This window comes from Siphateles boraxobius, unplaced genomic scaffold, assembly GCF_051911475.1.
Source record: "Siphateles boraxobius isolate OS27281-9 unplaced genomic scaffold, OSU_SipBor_1 46, whole genome shotgun sequence".
NCBI lineage: Eukaryota > Metazoa > Chordata > Actinopteri > Cypriniformes > Leuciscidae > Siphateles > Siphateles boraxobius.
Genome location: NW_027509097.1, coordinates 12,393,200 through 12,416,406, shown reverse-complemented (window position 1 = coordinate 12,416,406; position 23,207 = coordinate 12,393,200). Strand labels below are relative to the sequence as shown.

Genomic DNA, 23,207 nt, shown 5'->3' with positions numbered 1-23,207 from the left:
ATTGAAGCTATAGGCATATGCCTACATTTCCCTTCAGTGAACAGCCACTTCTGTCAAGTTGAACTTGAGAACCGGATCAGTCCGATTCGTGAATGAATCAATGTAACTGGACAAACGGTTTAATAAAGGTATCTGGATAAAAATAATGCCAAGCGACATACATTTAGGTAAGATATTGAATGCCGCCAGAAGACATAATAGGCCCTAAGCGTGAAATCAGTCCAGCGTTGTAATTCTATGGAAAACTGACCAGTAGCCTAGGCTAGTACAAAGTTCCCGATGTGTTCCACAAACAGCAGACAGACATGGGGCCTACATAATTGAAATAAACAATAAAAACAGATACAATATTCGTTTTTATGTTATCTGTAACTTTAAGAAGTCATGATAGTCAAGTTTTTTTTCTTACCCAGAATAAGTAGGCTCTTTAATTGTAGGCTATGTCTTAACAATATTGCATGTAAGACAGCTCTTCACATCAAAACTAAATATGACCTTCAAATGTGACCTGCTCCTGTTAGCACTTGTGTCCACGTGTGTGTGTGTGTGTGTGTGTGTGTGTGTGTGAACAGTTCCACTACGTCTCTGTGTTCGCATATGCTTGAATTCCTAGAACTTTTAATCAATAGTAGGCTAAATCATAGACTTCTTGGAAGTTACTATATCAACCTTAATCCAGCTGCCTTTTAGATTAGAAAACATATATATCATAGCGGACAACTTTGATGTTGAATGTTTGATAAATAGGTCACTACGTGTTGTTACTGCATGTCTGGTAACTCACTGCCCCCACTACTACATGAATGTCTCACAAGATCCAGCCAGACATGGTGTGGCGTGCAGAGGAGAGAATGCAACCCGACCCTTGCCCTCCCCATTTCTGTAAAACAGACAAAGCTTGAATGATGAACCAACAACATATTATAGTATCTCAACGTTGAGCCCAGCAATAAGAGGCGAGTGACCTAGAACCTTTTCTATGAACTTGCAGAACAGGCTGATTGAAAGGTACTTTTAACCACAAGGGGGTAGAACTGAGGATTAAAGCTGTCCTGAAGGTAAAATAACAGGATTGTTCTTTTTCCAAGTCAAAATAACTCTAGCAGAGTACAGGAAGAATCTTTAAAATAACGAAATGTTTGGGTAACTTGTCCGTTTAAAAAAAAAGGTCGACTATTCTTTTCTTAACTTGTTTGGATGACAAGACCAGATGAACCAGATGTCGCAGTTATTCATTTGTGGCTAACACAAGATCATGAGGACCTTACTGTGAACTTCAAACCGTTGCGAAGCCCAGATGTCTGGGTATATTTATAGTTCAGTACTGTCTTTAAGGCAGGCTCCAACCATGCTGAACTCCTGCAGGTACCACTGACCTCAAGTGGCCGGGCAGAGGACTGACATGGAATGTAGGTTTAATGCAGAATTGGTAAGAAGTGCATTACACAATACTGGAAGTGACTTTTGCATTAGATTGAGAGATTACATCATTTTCATTTAAGCATCTTAAATGGTCAATCAATGCAGCATTTAAGTTTTTCAGAGGTCTGCTGCAGATAAACTTCACCTATAACTATTTTTACCTGACTTCAACAGAACACACTTCAGTCTGCAGATACAAATAACCTGACACTTCCTTCAGTTGCAGTCATGCAATAGCCATTTTCTCAATGCTTGATCATAAATGTAGCACATTTTCATATCTTAATTTTTCTAATCAAGTGTTTTTTTTAACCTGTAAGCACAATGCGAAGCTAGTAGGCTAAGTACAAAAGGCCATCTAAAACACAAATGTTAATTGACTATTTTTAGCACGTGTAATAAAAAAGTTAAACTTTTCAGGATTAATTTAGCATCCTGAATATCATTAAGAACTTAAAAAAATATCCACCACTAATCACAAAACATTTACATTTGACAGAACATTTTCAATATCAAATTTAGAAGATCCAATCTGGTGTCAGAGTGCTAAATGCAAAAGGAAAACAGGAAAACAGATTACACATACAACAATTTTATTTTTGAATATTAAGACAATGAAGCATAAGCCAAGAGCACCAAGAGTGACAGCTACTGGTGAAAGAGGGGCATGTGGAGCCCCCAAAAACAGCAAACTGTAACCCAAAGTCAAAAAAATAATACAACAGAGCAACTTAGTAACAGCCTGGGAGTAGGGACCATTAACTGTACATAAGAGAGAATGAAGGAAAGATAAGAGAGGATATTGAGTGCGAGTAATTACTTTGTACAGTACAAACCTTGGGCAGTGTATAAAAAAATTTAAAACATAAGATGGTGAAAGACAGTGATATCCATGTCACTCCAGAACCATGGTGCATGTTTCAGCAAGTGTCTTGAGGGGGTTGTTCCAAGGGTCCAATCAGAATTTCGGAGGCAGGTCATGGGTGGCGCAAGAGTCATCTTAAATGTAATCATTGTCAAGTGTTGTCATCCTGGCACCCAGTCCTAAATCTCACCTTCAGCCCATTCAAACTTTAAGGTAACACAGTTACCTTGGTGATTCTTGTGAATTATTGAATCTGAAACAGATCCAGCAGAATTTAATACGTCAGCACGTCTTTTATTACGGTCTAAACATTGCTGAACACAATCTCCCTATAGTTTGTATAGGGAGAAACATTTCAAATAATACTGAACACAAAGTTTTTCCTGTTGGTAATGTGCAAGGCTCTGCACACAAAATGGCTTGCAACATTCTCTCTAACATTTTAACACATTGTTATTTTCTAGAAGAAATTCTCCAGCTAGGCTATTGACAGGTAATATCGTGTGAGGCCAAACATTGCCAATCTAAGCCTTAGTATCACATCTGAGAATCATGACCTTTCATCTTGCTTTGTGGCCATCTGTGATAAAGTGTATTTACATGTGCTGACCGATCACTTGAGTCAATCATACACCTGATGGACTATAAATATTTCATAATCACATTTAACTCTACTGTTCTGGTGTACAGATAAACAGCAAATCCAGACCTTAACAACTTGGATCCAAAAAACAAGGGGGAATAAAAGCTTTTTGTTCACAAATTCTTCATGATATTTTCAACTTTCTTTCAGCACACAACACACTTGTATAAAAACTCAAAACTAATGCAAACGTTTGTGTTGCATTTTGCTTTAATTTGCTGCAATATCCAAATTAACCAGACTGGGTACCACTAAAGTTGGGTTACTTGAGGAGAGGGTGAAGGAAGTATTTAAGAAAAGGCACTTCTGAAAGTTAATTAATCCATACAGTGAGCCAATTAGCACTCTTAGGGTCTAAAACTAGATTTTTTTTTTACTTTGAAATGTTTAACTTGGAACAAGTTAACCGTAATTTTGTGAGAAAGCCATCACATTGACAATTTTTCACCAAACTTAAACCTTTGGTCACATTTATCTAGTTTCTCTCACACACCTTTATGACACACTGCACCAACATCCTATGTTGTCGTAATGTGAATAGAATGATTATAACCTGAAGACAATTTCAAAGGAGACCTATTTCTCGGACAATTCACATCAGTTTTCACCATTATAGCCAAGTCCAAGAAGATTATTGCATATCTTAAATTGCTAATATTAAAAAATATTTCATTTTAAAAATCTGTCTATATCTATCTATCTATCTATCTATCTATCTATCTCTATATATATATATATATATATATATATATATATATATATATATAGATAGATAAATATACAATATATGTGATAGGTATCCATTTTAATCCATTATGCCTTTAGTAAAACTAGGGAAAACTATAGGGGGAGAGAAGAGGCACCATGATCCTCTTCTCCGCCCTTATCTGACTGAGCAAATGCTCAACCCCTGATGAAAATTGGTACACAGGTATAGGTAGGTACACATCAAGTTTCATGGGTTAGTGCAGTGAGGAGTGTCTGGAGCAAAGCCAAGCATGACACTTTTACAGTTGAGCAGTAAGCAGGACAGCTGGCCCCTTCAGATGCCATGTCAACGTGAAACCTGCTTCACAACCATCATACAAGCCGAGGCTGTGTCTAAATTGCACAGATTTTAACCATACCCAACAGAAAGAGATGGTGTGGTGAGGGAGATCAAACCACGCAGTGGTTGCAGCGATGTCACCCCAAAGTTCTCTCCTCAAGTCTTTTAATTCTTCACAGGATGATCCTGACATCCTTTCTTGTGCAAGGAAAGAAAGACTCAACAGGATAATGTGCAGGAAGACGCCTTTAAATGCATCAGGATAGACTGTGGATTAGTTTTGCCTGGGAGGAGCATATAACAAACTTTTCATATCAGCAGAAGTCTCTTATGGTTGACTGAGGTCAGAGTCAGTGCAACACACTTACACACACACAAGCACACGAAGCTGGTTATATTTGCACTGTACTACCCTGCTGTTAAGGTGTTGTGAGCCTGAGCTTAGCATTTGGCAGTTCTACCTGATCTCATCAATTGAAAAGTCAGAAAGATGTGGGGATCAATAGTCGTATCCCTAGCAGTTTTTAAAATGCATCACATATCAGCACCAGGCCCATGAAGAGGATGTCTAATGGTGTCTTTTCCAATTGGACCACTATTAGTAACAAATCTACTGAATGCACCATGATGATGTACTTAATGCTTTAAATGTATGTAGACAGCTTAAGTCAGCCATTCCCAATCTTGGTCCTGACTCCCGGCACCCCCCACCCCAGGAACAGGATTGGGAATCGCTGGCTTAAGTGATCTTATCTTTTTTTCAAATGGGGCAAACAGCACAAGAGTTATAAATATGTCCTTTTCTCTATACTTACTATTTGGAGTCCCTCATTGTATTTAAAGAAATTCAAGTGTGGATCTGACGGATTCTAAAGTGATCAATTAGCTGGTCAACAATGTGATTTTACTCCATGTAATAAAATTCTGAACCTTTCTCCTAGTCGCTTAAAAAATAATCTGCTAACCTTATATGTACTAAAGATTATTAATCAATTATTAAAATCATTTAAATTAAGCAGGTCTCAGCTTGACCCAAATCTGATGCCACTGACGGGGTCACCTCAAAACCTACTGTCCTGTCTAGAGCAATGTGGGTTAGCCTAAACAAAGTGAGTGTAGAGTGTTTATTCCTGTATATAGGAGGGTGTTTAAGCCTAACTACAATGGTCCCAGCATAGCAGGTTTATGTATCGCCTCTGCTGCACCCACTAACACAAGCACAGTTAAGTTAAAGTGCTCTTAATCAGTGCCCAACTTCAAGGGCATTCACAACAATACAAAAAAAAGACGATACAGAATTAGTCCCCCCCCCCTGTGCAATAAGTGATAGGAATTAATGATTACAAAACATATTGACAGCAACAGAACGCAGAGTGTGAGTAACAATGTTTTTTGAAAACCAAGCGCTCTCACATCACACCACATCATTTTGTGCACCATCACCCTTATCGCTTCCCGGAAGCGCAAGGAAGCTAAACATTACAGAGCCCTTCTCTTCACTGCATTGCATTCCCAAAATCTGTCTAGATACATAGTTTAAGGTCAATCCATCTTTCATGGATCTCACTGCCCCATTCTCCATGAGCAGGGTGAAAGCCTTTCTATTTCCTGCTCCAGAATGCCTCTAACCAAGGAATGAGCACAGAATGTTACCATGGGAACCACTGATAGAGCACCATGGAAGCTAAAGATGATGAAAAAAGCTGGAAAAAGCAATATTTGAACATTACCTTTCATTTCCCCTACCCTCAGAATTTGTCCACAATAGTACTTTGAATAAACGTTAACAATGCAATTTTAATGCAAGGGAATTAAGGGCAGGCAGGGAGGTGAACGGAAATGGCTATAAAACCACACAGTCAAGCAGTGAAAGAGTGGAGGAGCACGAAAATATCTGTATCTGCAGATCCCCCTTAGAGCAAGGCTGTGGGAACTGAGGGAGAAGGGAAAATCTGACCAAGACCTCTGCTGTGACATCCTAGTCCACAAGCTGTAGTGAAATGTGCACACTGGAGAGCCACTGTATTTGTAATTTCTTTGCTTGTTAGGGTGATAACAAAAAAAATAAAAAATATGATAGAAGCTTATATATTGTGTTCAGTTTCAGGTCCCTCCTTTCATACCTCCATCCCCGAACATCCAACCCCCCCAGAAAAAAAAAACCTTGTAATTCCTCCACTTCTGCAAAGTGCTGAATGGACTACTCCTGTTGGAGAGCTGAGAAGTATTTGCCCTGCCTCACATGGCCTTGACTGGCTCCCTCTCAAGCCAGCGTACGCGCACCCTCTGCTTATAGTGATACTCCCTGAGGTAGTCCTGCAGAGCAGGGGGCAGTGGCAGTGCCCCGATACCATCGTAGGTGATCCCATTGCAAATGGCAGCTCGAGCCAGGCTTTGCAGGCCAAATGGGAAGGTCCGGTGCAGAGGCACAGTCAGTAACGGCTCAAAGAACATGCAAGCACTGGGGTCCTTGTAGTGCTCCAAGAGGGCTGTGACGGTGGCTGCGTGGAACACGCAGGGGTCGTGCGCGTCAAAGCTGAAGTTGTGATTCCACTGCTCGATGCGTGCATGCAGCGAACGGCCGTAGCGGCGGAAGCTAACGGAAAACAGATAATCTTCTTGAGCTGAGTCTCGTAGCAGAAAGGTGCCCTCAGGCCGACCATCCAGCAGTGCTTCAGCCTCGTAGCGGTCCATCACACCCCAGTAGCAGGGAAGTGCTGTGATCTGCATCAGATCTGGAACCAAGCAATGGATGTAGTCGATCTGGGTGTGCACTTTCCAAGGCCCCGGTTGCTTGCTGCTCAGGTGGCCCTCAGCTGAATTGTGCCGCTGCTTGGGCCTGCGAGCTTGCAAGCAAAGAGTGGTGGTGTCATCGTCCTCAGAGTCACAGTTAGCTGCTGTTGCCCCCTGGCTATCGCCTAGGCCCTCACCGATTCCAGGGGCCAGTTTAGGTCCCAGCTTATAAAGAGAAGCTAGGGGGGCTGTGATGGCCTCCACTGTGTGGATCTGGGCATCTGGAGGTGGGTCCACACCCTCCTCGATGCTGAGTCGTCTTCTTTCTCGCAAGCGCTCCTCCTCATCTTCCGGTGATGCACAGGCAGCACCAGGGGCATCCGAGGACGAATCAACTGCTGTCACTGTGACTGGTGCAGTGTGCTGTTTAATGAGGTGCCATTTTCGGGCCAGATCTGATCCTGGTGCGAAGGGGCACGTCTCCAGCATCAGCTCCGTAATTTGTATCTTACGTTTGGGTGGTGGAAGGTGAGTGTTTCGAGAGGATGCTCGCAATGGGAGGCACAGGCCCACTGTATCATGGATCTGCTGGCGTAGTGAGCGTGCTGCTCCCGACTCCAACTCCTCACGGCTACTACCAGTCCCATGTCTGTGCCGAGACCGGCTTGATCGACGATCTGTTGTCTCCAGAGAACTCTGAGCCTTAGTGGAACACGAGTGTCTCTTCTTTCCACTCCAAGGTGCATGACGTGAATAAGAATCTCTGCGGGGTCCCAGGGGAGCATGAACATCTTCAGTATCCTGCTCGACTGTGATCTCTAATATCTGGGGTACATCCGCTACACAGTTATGGCCCCGTCGTGACAAACTCCCGCTGGTCCTCCATGCCACTTGTGGGAGTGCTGCCACACTGCTAGAGGGACTGGCGGCCTCAAGTGTTCTGTCTCCCTGGGCCTTGTCCACAACGTGGCATACCATGTCTGTTGGCTGTTGAAGCTGTGGTGTCGTTTCAATGCGAGAACCCCCATCTGTGTGGAGCAGAGATTGACATCCCCTCTTCAAGTTGCTCCACACCTTGCCAACCTTCTCCATGAGGTGGGGGCACCTGGACCTGGAACAAAAAGTCAGATTTTCATTAGCACATGACAAAAACCAATGACATGGAAACCATCTAGTTACAAAAAACAATACAAAAAAACAAGCAAACACAAGAGTGTGGATGTGGGTGTGAGGGACTGTGAGATAAAGGCTTAAGTGACTAAGACACAGTTTACACATCGATCTTGGGTAATCCAATAAAAAGTTCATAATGGTGTTAAATGTAAAAAAAAGCTGATGTCAGTTCTTAGTTAAACTAATGTCTAACTGAATAAACCATGTTTTTAACAGCAAATTTTCCAACATTTTAAAAATGTCTAAATATTTATTAATTCATATGTGTCCGAATTATAACAGATTTACCATTATAAAACAATTTATAACAATTTAAAACATACAACGTAACGTAAAAAACGATCGTCCTAAAAGAATAGCAAATAATGCCTATATTGCTTGTGAATTAACTTTATACCTCATACATGTGTAAAAGTTAGGGGTGTAACGGTATATTCAAACCGAAAAACCGCAATACTGAACCCACGATACGCATCGCGGTTCTGTCATGGCGTACCGAACACGCCCCGCCCCCTGCTACCCCCCCCAGCCCTGTCTCATTGGACCTAATGTCTTGTGTACACAACGAATTCAGTTTTGTAGCCTAACCACCATTAATACCATATAACAGCAAGCTCCGTGTTTTGTTACTTTCGATAATAAGCAAGGTGCAATCTTTCAAATTATGTCTATTTGATCACGAAATTCAAACAATAAATGCCGTTTTGGCGCTCTTTGATGTGGCGTGAGTAGTGACAGATCTCTGTACTTGCTCCTCATTTCAAGCGGCAGCGCGGAGCGCGAGTAAACGCAATCATCTCTTCCTCAGTTACAGAATAAACATGAATGGACACCTGAAGGTATGTTGAAAGATACAGTATACTTATTGAAAGGCATCATAACTCGTGTAATCGCTCAATCAGTGTTTCAGCAGCGGAACGACGTCAATAAAACAGCTTTGTCACATAGCATTATATTTGCCTCAGCAGGCTAGTCATAATTATAGTCCACAGCTTGTTGGTTCCTAGAGAAATGAACTCTCGCACTAAATAAGTGCACTATATTAGCCTATATACTGTATGAGGCTAGATTTTTCTTTACCTGTTAATATCTTAATTATTTAATGTATGTTTACAATATCTTTAATGAAAATGACAGCAACTTTGTAAATTATTATATAACGAATTAGAGTAAAAACATAAGTTATGTAAAATGCAAAAACTGCCTTTATGTTCAGTTTACATGTTTTCATACAATGTGTTGGGTGTTGATTATTAGATCTAAAAAAAAATAGCATCTGAATTTAGGCTAAAAGTCTAGGCTCTTTTGTTAACCTTTAATGTTATAGTAATGTGCTGGCTCCATATAGTTTACAGCATTAGCAGATCTTTTTTTAAAATCCTTGCAAAACGTTTAATTGTAAGTGAATTAATTTAAAGACAATTTTTTCATTAAACCACTGTTTTAAAAAAGCAATTTTAGCTTTCTAAACCCCACCCCACCGAACCGAACAGAGACGTCAAAACCGTGGGAAGGACCGAACCGTCAGTTTTGTGTATCGTTACACTCCTAGTAAAAATATATGCATGAGGATGGCAATGATGCGTCTTTTTGGTCTCATCTTCAGTGGAATTAAAAATTTTAATCAACAAAACTGGAAAAGCCCATACATATACAATCACAAGACATCACAGACTATTTTATCCATACTTCATGCAGTTACAGAGATCTGGGGAAAACGTGCATAATTGAATATCAGTTAATATAGAAATAGGGCTAAGATATTAGCATACTTAAAAAGCAATAAGCAGAGATCAAGTGAAACTTTTACTCATTACAACTGAAATGTTTATATTTGATCTGCTTTATCAACATGCAGTGACATTCACTCAATAAGAGATGCAATCACAACTTGCCACAGCAGACGCATGTTAATTCCAGGTGTATACAGCAATCTTTCTTGGTTAAATGACCACTTGGAACCAGATCACCCGAGACGGATGTTAATACCAGGTGTAAACAGGGCCTAAGTGATTAAAGTGTTGCCAGGCAGACCCACTAAGACTCAAGGCCAGCGCTAAAAATGAACTCATGGATCTGCTCCCAGTTAACATGCTGCCGTGGGCTGAGTTACAATGCTGGTCTGGGCCTGTCTTTTTCTGACCCACCATAGCAGAGCACTAACCAGTTAATGAACAGAGTTTTTGCATGAGCTCTGTAAATCATATCTTCCTTAATCATTATGTAGCCACTAAAGAAAAAAGAAAAGAAGCTCATACACTCTTTCCGAACATCAGCATGATTTTGTGTTTGGGATAATTCATTAACGGTTCATCCACTACTAGGAATTGTAAAATCAACATCATGTTAGACCAGACCAAAATTTCAGAACAGGCCAAACGGGAGTCATCAAAGTCTTTAATGAATCACCTCCAGGGGAAGCATGAGCTTAAGGATTGTTTGTGCTCAGAAAAACTAGTTCTTTATTGAGCACATGTACTCCGGATGAACGCAGGATTAACTTTTAACCAATGAACACAAAGCAAGCTGTAAAAACCAACTGCAAATCTTTCTATGGAAAAAGAAAGCAGAGAGTGATTTAAAAAATAATAAAAAACCAAGAGTTTAATTTATTTAACGCAAAATATGTTACAACAAGAGAATACTGAAGAGAGAGAAAAACTTCTATAAATAATTAATGATAGTTCATCAAGTCTCCTGATAAAAAGAACAACAGAATGTAGGTCATGTGGGAGAAAGCTAAAGTGTATTATTCACCTTCTCTCAGATGGTGGAGAGGAAGAAGCGTCATGTTTAGAGGCTGCTGGGTGTCGTGTAAATGCACTACATATTTGAGTTGGGCCAAATTATGTCTGTTACTAGTCACCGACTTTCGGTCAGCATGGATTCTGATATTGACCAGGGCTGGGAATTGCAGACAAAGTTGTGCAAAATTTAGAACTGCATTTGAATTGAGGAAGCAAACAGGAAGCAGAATGCAGGTTGAGTTAAAATGCTGGAAATTGAAAAATTCATTAAGATTTTTGACACTTTGCTTCTCTAGTTAAATTAAAGTATTTATTTTAAGGCTTGACAAAGGCTTGTTTGCGGTGTTGTGGTACTCCAGTCCAGATAAGCCAAACGCTGCTAAAAATATGTTCTTGGTCTCTGTCCGAGTTTAGTCTTTATCGGACCTGGACTCAAATCCATCAAGTCCCAGTCAGGACTATATTTTCTATGACCAGTCAAGACCTGGGGCCGGTTGTATAAACATAGCCATTATGTTAAGACAGTGTTTTAAGTTCTAGTGTGACCCACTAGCAGTTAGTCTGGGGATGTCAGTTTTACTATTCGGTATTAAATTAGGCTAATCTATATTTTTATGTAACTGATTTTAAAAAGCTATGAACAGTCTTAAAGAAAAAATTGGTGTCTAACTTGTAAGACTAGTCTTAGTGGTTTATGCAACCGTAAGGCCTGTCACGATAACAAATTTTCCTGGTCGATAAATTGTCCAAGAAATTATTGCGATAAACGATAATATTGATAATAAACGATAATATTGTTGTTCTGAGACCATTTTCATCTAAAATAATGATAATGGCATAATAATGCAGGTACACCTTTTCAAAGATCAATAAACTTTTATTTCTAAAGACTATTTAACACTGAAAACGGAAAACATTTTAAACATCCACAATAAATAAACAAAACAACCAAAAACAATAAAAGCAATGGACTCTCAACAAAAAATGCACTTATAAATGTGTGACTTCTGTTCACACTGAGAATCATGCATCGTACTGTGTGAGCATGCGTCTCATATGAGTATGTGCACTAGTTTGTGTGTGTGTGCTCGCGTCTCGTTGAGTTTGTGCGCAAGTTTGTGTGTGATCGCGTCTCATATGAGTATGTTAGTGGAGAGTTTGTGTGCGCGAGCGCGTCTCATTTGAGTATGTGCGTGGAGAGTTTGTGTGTGCGCGCATCTCGTGTGTGTGTGTAGAGTTTGCGTGTATGTGCGTGAGCGACTTTAGGTGTGTCGTTGTGCATTTCATATGTATTCTTTTGAGCATTCAGCAGTATACATGTATGTTTGACTACTTAGTATATGTGTATGCAAGTGTTTCATGTGCGCGTGAATGAAGTTTGATTTCAGCCCTAGACGGCGCCTCATGAGGGAGAGAGAGCGCGCGCGAGAGAGAGGGACGAGCGAGAGGTAGTGCTGTGCGAATGCGCTACTGCGCTCTGCAATCAAATACGATTTTAAATAGGCTTAGTAAAATAAATTAAAAATAAAAAAATTGTGGCGGGTCGCCACAAATAAATGAACGTATGGGAAACCCTGCCATGTGACTGACAAGCGCCCCCTCCCCACACAAAAGACCTTGCAACTGACAAGAGGGTTCACCGAGAGTTGTCGTCCAGTCTCTTTGGTAGAGAGAGAGAGAGAGAGAGACGAGGAAACCAAACAAACACGCAAATGGAAATTATCGCGAAAGGAAAAATTAGAGCTCATTTTTTTTATCGTGCGATTAATTGATTTATTGACTATCGCGACAGGCCTAGCAACCAGCCCCAGGGGCCTCATGCATAAAACTTTACGTAGATTTCTTCCTAAAAGTGCGCATACACACAAAAGTGTACAAAACCAAATTCCACCTATATAACCCAGTCAGAGAAAGATTGTGCATACTAAGGGTGTCACGATTTCGATTTTAAATCGAAATCGATTGAAATTAATTCACAATCTCAAAAATCGAAATAAAAAAATGGAATCGTCGATACTGCCACGCCCCCATGACGCGCCCGTGTCCATGCTGCCACGCCCCCATGTCGCGCCCGTGATGGAAAGTTCGGATCGTTTTACTGACTCTATTGTTCAGTCTCGTTCATCAAAATTAACTAATCTTTTTTCTATTCATTTCAGGGGCTTTAAATGTTATACTTTTAACAGGCAAATTCCCCGAACACATCCACCTACGCAATCTTGATCATATTCTGAATTAAGAAATCATTATAATGCAGTCAAAAATAATTTACAGGGAACATTAATAATTACTTGACCTTCCGAGTCTTTTGTTCATTTGTCGCATGACAGAGGCAATGAACGGATCGTTCATAAACGACTCATCACGGCGCGGGGAAAAATACACACGTGTTGAAAGGCTGTGATTCCTCTGACTTAGATTCTATGCCCGAGCCCGAACTTGGCCTGACCCGGGCCGATATTTCCCGTCACTATCCTCGGGCCGGGCTCTTGATCTATAGACGTGCACTCCCAACGCAATAGAGTGCGGCGCGGGACTAGATTTGATGGCAGAGTGCGAGCGCGGGCGGTAATGCACTCACTCTGTGTGTGCGGGAGAATGAAACGATTCGCAGACTCCCGCAAACTAGAAATATCTATGAATAAAACATATAAAAACTAACCAATTTGTATTTATCTGTTGCAGAAAAGCAACAAGAACAACTAAAACAAAATAGAAACGATTTACAGGCCAGAGATTCTATTTATAACATGTTTGCAGCGTTGAGCGATTTAGCCAATCACAGACACAATGTATGTGACATAAGTGTTGATTTCTTGAACGCAATGGCCAATCAGAAGCATTTAAGATAGACTCTCCACACCGCTCAAAACAGACTTTTTGTTCAGTGCTGAATTCTGTAAGCTGGCAAATCCTCTAATTATAACAAACAAAGTGTAGGCTATATATTATGAAAGATTCATTGTGCAGTCAGCTTCATTGATAATAACAGAGATGTGTGAGATTGCGATTAACTGATGTCAGCTTTTTAGGAGCAACAGCAACCTGTGCTTAAAAAAAAAGAAGTAAAAATCGAGAATCGACTCGAACCATGACCTTAGAATCGAAAATGTAATCGAATCGAGGATTTGGAGAATCGTAACACCCCTAGTGCGTACATGCATTTCCACCCCATCTCCTCCCCAAAATAATCATATGTCACCTACAACGCCTAGTTTTTCAATGCATGTAATATGCATAGAAACATATTATATGCATGCATATAATTTCCATATGCATATTCCCATCCACGTTATACTACTGATCACGCGATGCACGTGAAAATGCCTACTTTTCAAAATAAGAGTTAGGCAATTTTGCCTAAAAAGGTAAACATTGGTTTTAGGATATATTTAAATGGAAACAGATAGCCCTTATTTTTTTGCAGTGTAAATACAATTGTCTGACTACTATTGTCAACATTGTGAAAAAAAGAGAATTTTGCTAAATATATGCACTGTATTACATTTTCATTATATATTACTTCAGCTGTTAGGGAAGTCTTCATTATTTAATGTCTGTTTGAATAAATCAGTCATGAAAACCAACTAGTGTAGAAACAAATCTGTTATTAAAAAGATGATATAAAAACTGACATATGTGCAATTTAAATGTTTGTACAAATACATTTGAGCTATTTGAGGTTTGATTATTAAATTTGATTACTTGCACTTAGTGGCCACTAAAGACTTAGTTGTACATTATAAACATAATTTATGTTTTAATTTATTACAACTAGATGATTCACAGGCTATATTTAAAAGAGGAAAGCAAGTCATAATACCCCTGTCCTTTTAAACCCTCACCCTCATTCATGTTTCTTAGTACTGGACATGGTGACATTTTGGCTCAAACAGCATCTGCAAAAACCTGCTGCTCAATGTCAGTACAGCAAATTAGGGCATACAGCAAAAGCCTATTAACTTCTCAGCATCTTTATTCTGTCTTTTGTGCCCATCTTCCCTCTTGTTTCCCTGTCTTTGTCACTTTCAAAGCCAGTCTGAGAGCATAAAGGATGGCCATAAATCAAATTCAGACCTGTCAGCGCAGCTATGGTGACAATATACATAGAGGCCAACAAGCCTGACCTTTCACCCAAACTCAGGAATCTTGGTCCGCTTCCAGAATGAAATTGCACTGCATAACATTTGTAAAATTGTGGTGCAGGGTGGTCAGAAGAGTTCATGAAAAGGGATCACAGAGTTCATTAAGATGTATTATGTGAAACTTTGTCCAAATATGAAGTCAAGGGTCATTTCTTTAACTAATTCAATAGTTGCATTCATTGAAAACACTATTGCACAAAAAAAGTGTTGCGTGAGCAATGTTAGCACTGGTAAAATTATTAGAACTGTGGTAAATTGATACTATATAACCTTGCCTTGGGAGGCAAGGAGGGAGGCACACCAGAATGAACGTAGATCACCGTCACAGTGCACTCTGGTCTCAAAGGCAAAATCTATCACCTTAAGTCAAGCACTTTCCAAAAAACACCAGCGGGAGATCTTCAACATACTGGCTTCTGAAACCCAACAGGCAAAAGAGCAGTTGCCAGAACTGGCAACATATGCTTTTCCATCCATAACGTTTTCTTTCACTCTGCATGTGACACAGGGGAGGCTCACGTTTGGCGTTGGGGCTCCCTTGTTTGGCTAAGAGACAGAACCGCACCCCAAGAGCAAACAAACAAAACTATTTTAAAATATTTGGCCCAAAAACAGGTTTAGACAGCATATTGGCAAAGAAAGTGCCCCTTCCTCCTCAACCAAGTGGAAATCATATATAAACAGCCAAGTTTACCATGGTGCATTTCAGATCACCCAATTATTTGCAGTTCAAGATTGAATGACATGTTGAGAATAAATATAAATACTTGTGTGTATATACATTCTTATTACATAACTTATTAATAATATTTGGATTTGGACTTAATGAATATTTTGGAGTTTAGAAGAGACGCCCAGATAATAAAGGAGATATTCAGGGGTCTTCAGGCAACATATACACTGTAAATCCTAACTCTCAAAATAATAATATAAAAAATTAGTTTATAGGGTAACTAAATCCTAAACAACTTTTTTTCGTTAATAATCTGTGAGACTGGGGCCTTAATTAATGCTGTTCATTGATTCGAGGAAATGTTTTGAGATTTGGCTTTAAAGTGTTTTAATTCTACAATATATGGTGTAAAAACATCTGAGTGCTGCCCTCTTAGAGTTGAACGGTGGCTACTGCAGTTTAATTTTCTTATTGGAAGTTGTTTCCCCGCGTGACGTATACTGGCTCTGCCAACGGCTCACTACCCACGCCCCTGGCACGAGTTCACCACGCCCTTCGCTACCATCGTCGGCATCGGGAGTAAAGACCGCCGTTTGAGCCAGCGGCTCGGATTGATAAGGCTCTGGCCCTGTGTACACAGATAATTCACCCTCCTCCACTTCAGGTGAAGGTGGGGAAGAAAAAGTCCTCTACTTCAAATGACCGTTCTGTCGCAAAGCTACTGGCGTCACTCCAGTCACTCCCCATCTTTGAGAGTCTGACAGCTGTCAATCACTCTGTCACTGTGGATCTCGGGTGCACACCCCCCACTCAGCCCTGCCCTCGGTTCGTCCCCTCGAACAGAGACCCTAATTATGCTACCGTGTTAGTGTGGGGCTATTTTGAGCCTTGTTAGTGGTATTAACTAGTGATTTTTATTTGTACTTATTTGATGCCCCATTAGGGCTGGGCGATATATCGATATAAAAAAATATATTGATATATTTTTAAATGTGATATGGAATTAGACCATATCGCATATATCGATATAGTTCAAATTTGCGCTATGATCCTTGTGCATTCTATCAGTAGCAGTTCTGGCGCCTCCGTCTCAACAGCATTAGTGTACAACGCGACAAATACCCACATCAAATATTAACACAGAGGAACGGGACACATCAGTTCAGTGAGTTCACAAAAGTTCATTATTTGCAATTGCCATAAAGCCTTGCCGGTTAAACATGTCATTCACTGCTGATGCGCTGTTCTAACAACATGCGCTTTACTGAGCGCGAACACCCACATGCAACCGCACATGCACTAAAAGCCTGTCTAACAAACAGCGCCTGGTTACTGGACTAAGTTATCTTTCGAGTCTTATTTTGCTAATACTCTCAAATACACACAAGTTTACATAAGGAAAGTTGGTTATGTCTAAACTGAAAGCAAACCGAGAAAATTTAGAGAAATCTGCTTGCCAAATGCGTGTATAGACGCGTCGCGTACAGGTCTTAAAGAGACAGTAGCCCTAGTAGTAAACATGCAGCTGCTTGTCCTTAAAGGGATAGTTCGCCCAAAAATAAAAATTCTGTCATTATTTATTCACTGTAATGTTGTTCCAAACCTGTATTAATTTATTTCTTGTGCTGAACACAAAATAAGATATTTTGAAGAATGTGGGTCCCCATTGACTTCCATAGCGAAAATATACTATGGAAATCACTGGGGTACATCAACTGTTTGGTTACCCACATTCTTCCAATTAACTTCAACAGAACAAAGAAACTTATTCAGGTTTAAAACAACTTGAGAGAGTAAATGATGACAATTAAAATTTTTGGGAGAACTATCTATTTAATGTTAATAAAACAACAAAAACACAGAGGAAATCACTCACTGCTCTTGACTGAGAACTTTAATAGTAGCTTTAATACGAATCAATGTATAATTTATACAGTGAAGACTATATTTGGCTTTGACTTTGACTGAACATTTGCTCTCACTTTGCGAAAAAATATCGGGATATATATCGTATATCGATATTCAGCCAAAATATATCGGGATATGACTTTTGGTCCATATCGCCCAGCCCTATGCCCCATACTCTAACGTTATAAGCTAATCTGTGGTTAAACTAAAACTAACATTAAAACTGGGAACATTCGATTATCAGGAAATCGCAACCCAGAGAACGATAGACTCGGTACCCATGTGTTATTTTGCCCTAGGTTCATTTTTGACCGGAATTGTCCTTTAATTAGAGCATTTAAAAAAAATGTATTAGTATTTTTGTATTTGGTTTGACCCCTTTTACTTCAATGAGAGCAGTACTAAAGCTGGATGAACTCCACAAGTCTGTCAAACCGATGATCACGTTCCCCTGCATGATTTCAGAATGAGCCAAAGAGTATCTTGTGCTTCAGTAGAAGAACATCTGACTATTGCTAGAAATGATTTCACATGGAACATTCACATGTTTCCAGGACTAAATAAGAAAGCTTTTGGACCCCACTGTAAATAACACATACAATTTTCTTAAATATTCATGACAATATATTTCCACCTAAAAATCTCTGAAGTGTATTATATAATATATATATTAATGTTCTTAATGGAAGTCTAGCTTTTTAGGACATCAAATCAGTTTAGCCATTTTATGTATTTAATTAAATTACAAGCAACAAAAAAAAGGACAGTCATAAAAATAAATTCCACTCTTCATACATTCTATAGCCATACAGTGAACCAATGACTACAGATTAGAATACAAATAAATCTGAACTATTACATAATATTCAGCAAACCATTAAGCCAGAACCATCTTTAGTTTTAGTAATTTTGCCTATACATTTACATTGTGAGTGTAAAGGCTAAAGTTTAAAATGCACTATGAGATGGAAGTTTGTGAGAAAGTACAGGAATACTATGATTAGCGGTTTACATTTAAATGTACATTTAGCTCCTCAATTCTACTTTTTCAAATGCAGTTTAAATCAGGATATAGCTGGATTGCTGATTCAAACTGCATATGAAAAAGTTTCCCATTAATTACCTAGACTCTGGAGGGCTGCCACAGTCTAATCGGCCCACACAGTTTCATAATGAACCGAAAACAGTTTTACACTTCACATAACAAAAAACTCTCCAACCTTGTGTTTTGTGCCATTGAGTTTTATATGCATTTGGGAAAATAACGGCCACTATTATTTTCACATTGACATATCTAATATTTTTGTGGACCACCAAAATAAAAGCTCAACTGCATTTTTCAACCAAAATAAAAGCTCAAGGGTGTATCTCTTGCAAGTGAAGAAATTAGGACAAAATTATTATAATTTCACTACAGTAAATTAAAATATTATACTTAAGAAATATTAATTTTTCATTTACATTTATTTTACAGTGCATTTGTTTTAAAAAATATATGAATGTATTAGGGATAATAATAATATAAAAGTATTATTATAGTCGAATTATTTAGCTTCCTAAAACACCAGAGTGAATGTAACGTATATAGACTAAGGCACTATATCACAACTAAAAAGAGGTTCGAGTACACTTTAAAGTCCAGGTACAAGTCAATGCAAATACTTTTTACAAAATTGACATTGAACAAAGGTTGAACCTTCTCAATTTTAACTCTCAAAAGGCACAATATATTGATGCATTTAACTTAAAAATGTTATTTAAAACAGCATACATGTATTAACAACATTTCTAAGTACCCCTGTACCTTTAACCGTTTAAATCCTCATTACTCTGCAGCTTACAGGACACTCTGCAACTACCGTTTCTGCTTTAACCAGTTAGATTGTATTAGTGGATCTGTTCTTCTGTTCCCCTTGTTCTACCATTGACCAGATACAACAGGAGCGTCTGCGGATGAATCCTGGCACCAGATCACAAAACACCAGCCCGTTAAATACTATGCTATTCTCTGCTCAGCTTGGGTTTCTACTACCAAGAACGCTAACAAGCCTTGCCCAGAGCTTCTGCTTCCTGGTAGCGTGGGCCAGGCCCCCTCTGCACCCCCCCCCCACCCCCACCCCCCCCCCCCCCCCCTCCCCCACCCCCCCCCTCCCAAGTCTCACCGCCCTTCACCTGATACTGCAGCCAAATTCTACACCAGACATCTCTAGCACCCTAGCGCAGTCCAGAGCAGCCCGCTTCGTCCTCATGCTGACAGACACTCTTTTAAGAAAAAATATACACGGTAAAATTCAATTTACAGGCATGCCTGAGCTCTTCTGATAAAAGTCTGAGAACCACATGAGATTGGGAAAGAGCCCCTATCGACCACATACACTTTCAGTAACTTCGGAAACTATTTGATGTAAAGTATGCCCTTCTCTGATAGCATTTATACAAGTAAAATTCAAGTAGTACATTAAGTGTAAAAGTCCTACTGAGAGTTTATGATAACATCCACGACAGACAGACAGAGTGGATCGTTCTTCCTTGCACAATAGATAAGATAGATATAGAGCCACTGCACTGGTATGTTTTACTTAGGTGCTCTATGAAAAATGTGGCACTTCGTTTCAACACTACACCAGTCGTTTAAACCGCTAGGAATAATATAAGCTACAAACCATAAATAATATTGATCATTATCCATGTGATAAAAGGAAAACCATGCATTTTTGTATCAATATCAAACGTAACAGCATTAGCTGTTTAAAAGTTTGGGGATTTTTAGATTATTTTTTTGGAAAAGTTATTAATACTGTTATTCAGCAAGGATGCAATAAAATAATCAAAAGATCAACAGAAGAGACAATTTTAATGATACAAAAGATTTCCATTACAAACAATTTCTATTTCTATTAATCAAACTACGCTGGAAAAAAATGTGGCATGATTTCCACAAAAACATTAAGCAACACAACTGTTTTCAAAGCTGATAATAAGAAACGTATCTTGAGCCCAAAAATCAGCATGATTTCTGGACCGTTTTTTATTATAATATTTCACAATATTACAGTTTTACTGTATTTTTGATCAAATAAATGCAACCTAGGTGAACAGACTTGAAGAGACTTTAAAACTTAAAGAAAATCTTACAGGCCCCCAAACTTTTGAACGGTTTTAACTTTCATTTAATCTCAGAATTTCTTTAAAATTTAAATAATAAAAAAAAATGCAAATAAATCTATTCTAGCATTGATATTTGAGACTAGTATGAACCATATAACTTAGCCACCTGTAAGTTACTTTACAATTCATTTGTTAGCTATCTACATTAGTCACAGGATTTATTTATCGTATGCTAATTTCAGCATTTACAGAATTATTTCTAAAATCAAAAGATAATTCACTATGAACAGGAACAATTTAATTTTTATTAACTAAACTAGCATTATAGAGGATTAAATAAATGCTGTAAAAAATATACTACTCATTGTTAGTTCGTGTTAGCTAATGGAATAATAATAATTAGAAACGAGACCTTATTGTAGGACTACAGTATCACTGATGTACTTAAGTGTAGTGAAGCAGCTTTCAAGGAAACGTCTGTTACAATGTATAAGCCCCGCTCAAGACAACTAAAATATCTGGTCAGGCCTTAACCTCTGCACACGAAAATATGCAAGCAGCAGTTTGCAGTCTCTCACTCTCGACTAATTGTCTTGCGTGTCAAGAGAATGTATCTGTGATACCCTGAGCTAGCAAGATAATATTTCAAACGCTTTTTTCAGAATGAACCCAATCTTTAGCACTGTGTCAGGAAGTTTGCAAAAACAGAAAATGTTCCCAGGCATCCTCAATGTCCACAAACCACTTTTTGGAAACTAGACCTCTGAAATCCAGACCTTTGTAAAGCTGTTTTAAGGAGGTTTTATGGGCCAGCTGAGGTTACACCACTGTGTATCTTATGAAACAATAGCCCACAACTCCCTTTTTAGGATAGATAGGCATTAGGCCTATATTGAGTAACATTTTCATCTTAAATAGATTTAACATTTCCAACTTAAATATATTTGGATCAATGCACTTTTTACTCATTTAAACATGCCGACCAGATTCAGAAATTATGGGGAAATTGCCTCCGGAAGTTACAAAAAATATCCCAGATATTAAAATGTGGGGGACATAGTGAATTCATCTGTTATCTAACATTTGACACATTTTATAATACATATTCTAGGAGTTTCTATTAATAGATTCAGTATGGGTTTTGTTTCTCCACATACACTGTAGTGACCTGCAGCTGTCATATATCTGTCTCATAAGCATATTCTAGTGTTCAATGTCTTATATCATCTTGTCTTGCATGTATGGTTTTTAGGTTCTTTCATATATTAATTTCATGACTTGATTCACAAGTAGTGGCCATAATTGTAACAGATTCAATTGGAAGTTTTTGGACAAAGGAAGAACATTTTACATGGTTAGAAATAAAATATGTTGCTCCCATAAAGGTAATATATTGCCATTAAACAAAAGGTAATTTCTGACAATGGTCATGATGGTAATAAAATGAATTCTTGGTGTATTGGTGTCCAATTTATACAATTTACATGCACAAATAGTTACATGTAAGAAATGTGTTAAAAATGACCTTTACCAAACAAAGTTTTATCTCATTAACATACTCGTACCATAGAACTGAATTCAGGTTGGTTTTACTCAATGGCCAAGCATTTCTATTGTTTGTCATGTCATGTAATTTCATGGGATATACCTCAGATAAAACTAAATACTTCCATGTGCTTAACATTAGGCCAATTCAAATAATTAGAAGCCATATTTTATTCACTGATATGCTTTAAACCTTCGTGACAAAAAATTATAGGCCTTTGCAATAACATTGCAGCGAGTCTTAGGTATAATAGTTGAAATAGCGGCATTTTTCTAGATCACTTCATGATCCTCTCTGATATTAGAATTAATGTATATCATGAATTAATTATTTAAAGTCTGTGCTTAATAACTCGTACGTCATTTTAAATGTATCTGACAACATTCCTCCTGGTTGCTTTAGTTCAACCGGCTTCGGACATTAGAAAAAGGGGCCGACTGAAAAAAAAACTAACTTACTTAAAAAGCCACCGAACATGAGCGATCACATAAAATAATCGATACGCATTTAAAACACACGGAGAGATGAACTCACCGATCCTTCTGTCGTGCTCTTTTATTGCTTTTTCGGGTGTCTTCTTTTGTTTGTGAAAAAAATGCTACCAAGAACAGTCGGGTACATTTTCCCGAGGCTAGAGACGGTGGTGGATAAAACACACGGACGGGAGACTATTGGGACTATAACTGCGATATTCGAAAAGCAAACAGCACATCGATGTGTCGATGAAATCGTTAACATTTTATACTTTGTATTTACATGGCCTACGATCTCCTCATCCCGATGGCATTTCTTTCCCTGACGGCCGATATGGTCGCCAAGTGCAGCAGAGAATCAGGAGAGGTGGTGGCAAAGCTGCTGTTGACTGACATCAAGGGACTCCAATTGCGCGAAGTTCTGTGTTCCGGCGGATACGGATGGGGAAAGACTTTGGGAAAAAGCGTCACTTCCCCGCTCGAATTCCAGTGAAGGGATGTCAGACTCAATTCCGCAAATCGGTTCTTTTGAACAATTTGTTTCAAAGAATCGGCTCAAAAATGATTCAGACGTTTTTAATCGTGAAGACAGCTGTGAACCGGTTCAACAGCTGCATAAAAAGAGACCCGATTCAAAAGAGTGACTGGTTCAACGTTCACATCACTAAATCCAACCCACTGAGCCCAGACACAATGATGTACAACAGCCTCAGGATGCAGCTG

At 38.9% G+C, this 23,207-nt stretch overlaps 1 protein-coding gene across 2 annotated transcripts; it reads right to left on the bottom strand.

The window, feature by feature from the left end:
- Positions 1–4,225: 4,225 nt before the first annotated feature.
- Positions 4,226–22,899, bottom strand: socs5a (suppressor of cytokine signaling 5a). Of its 2 annotated transcripts, none has more exons than XM_077200889.1 (2): positions 22,768–22,899; positions 4,226–7,822 (listed from the first exon to the last, which is right to left on the bottom strand). In XM_077200889.1, coding segments are annotated over exons 1-2 (1,608 nt in total). In that variant the 5' UTR covers positions 22,770–22,899; the 3' UTR covers positions 4,226–6,216. The 2 variants fall into 2 exon arrangements, with proteins under 2 accessions (XP_077057004.1, XP_077057005.1); XM_077200890.1 differs by having other exon boundaries at positions 22,546–22,891.
- Between the last annotated feature and the right edge of the window lie 308 nt (positions 22,900–23,207).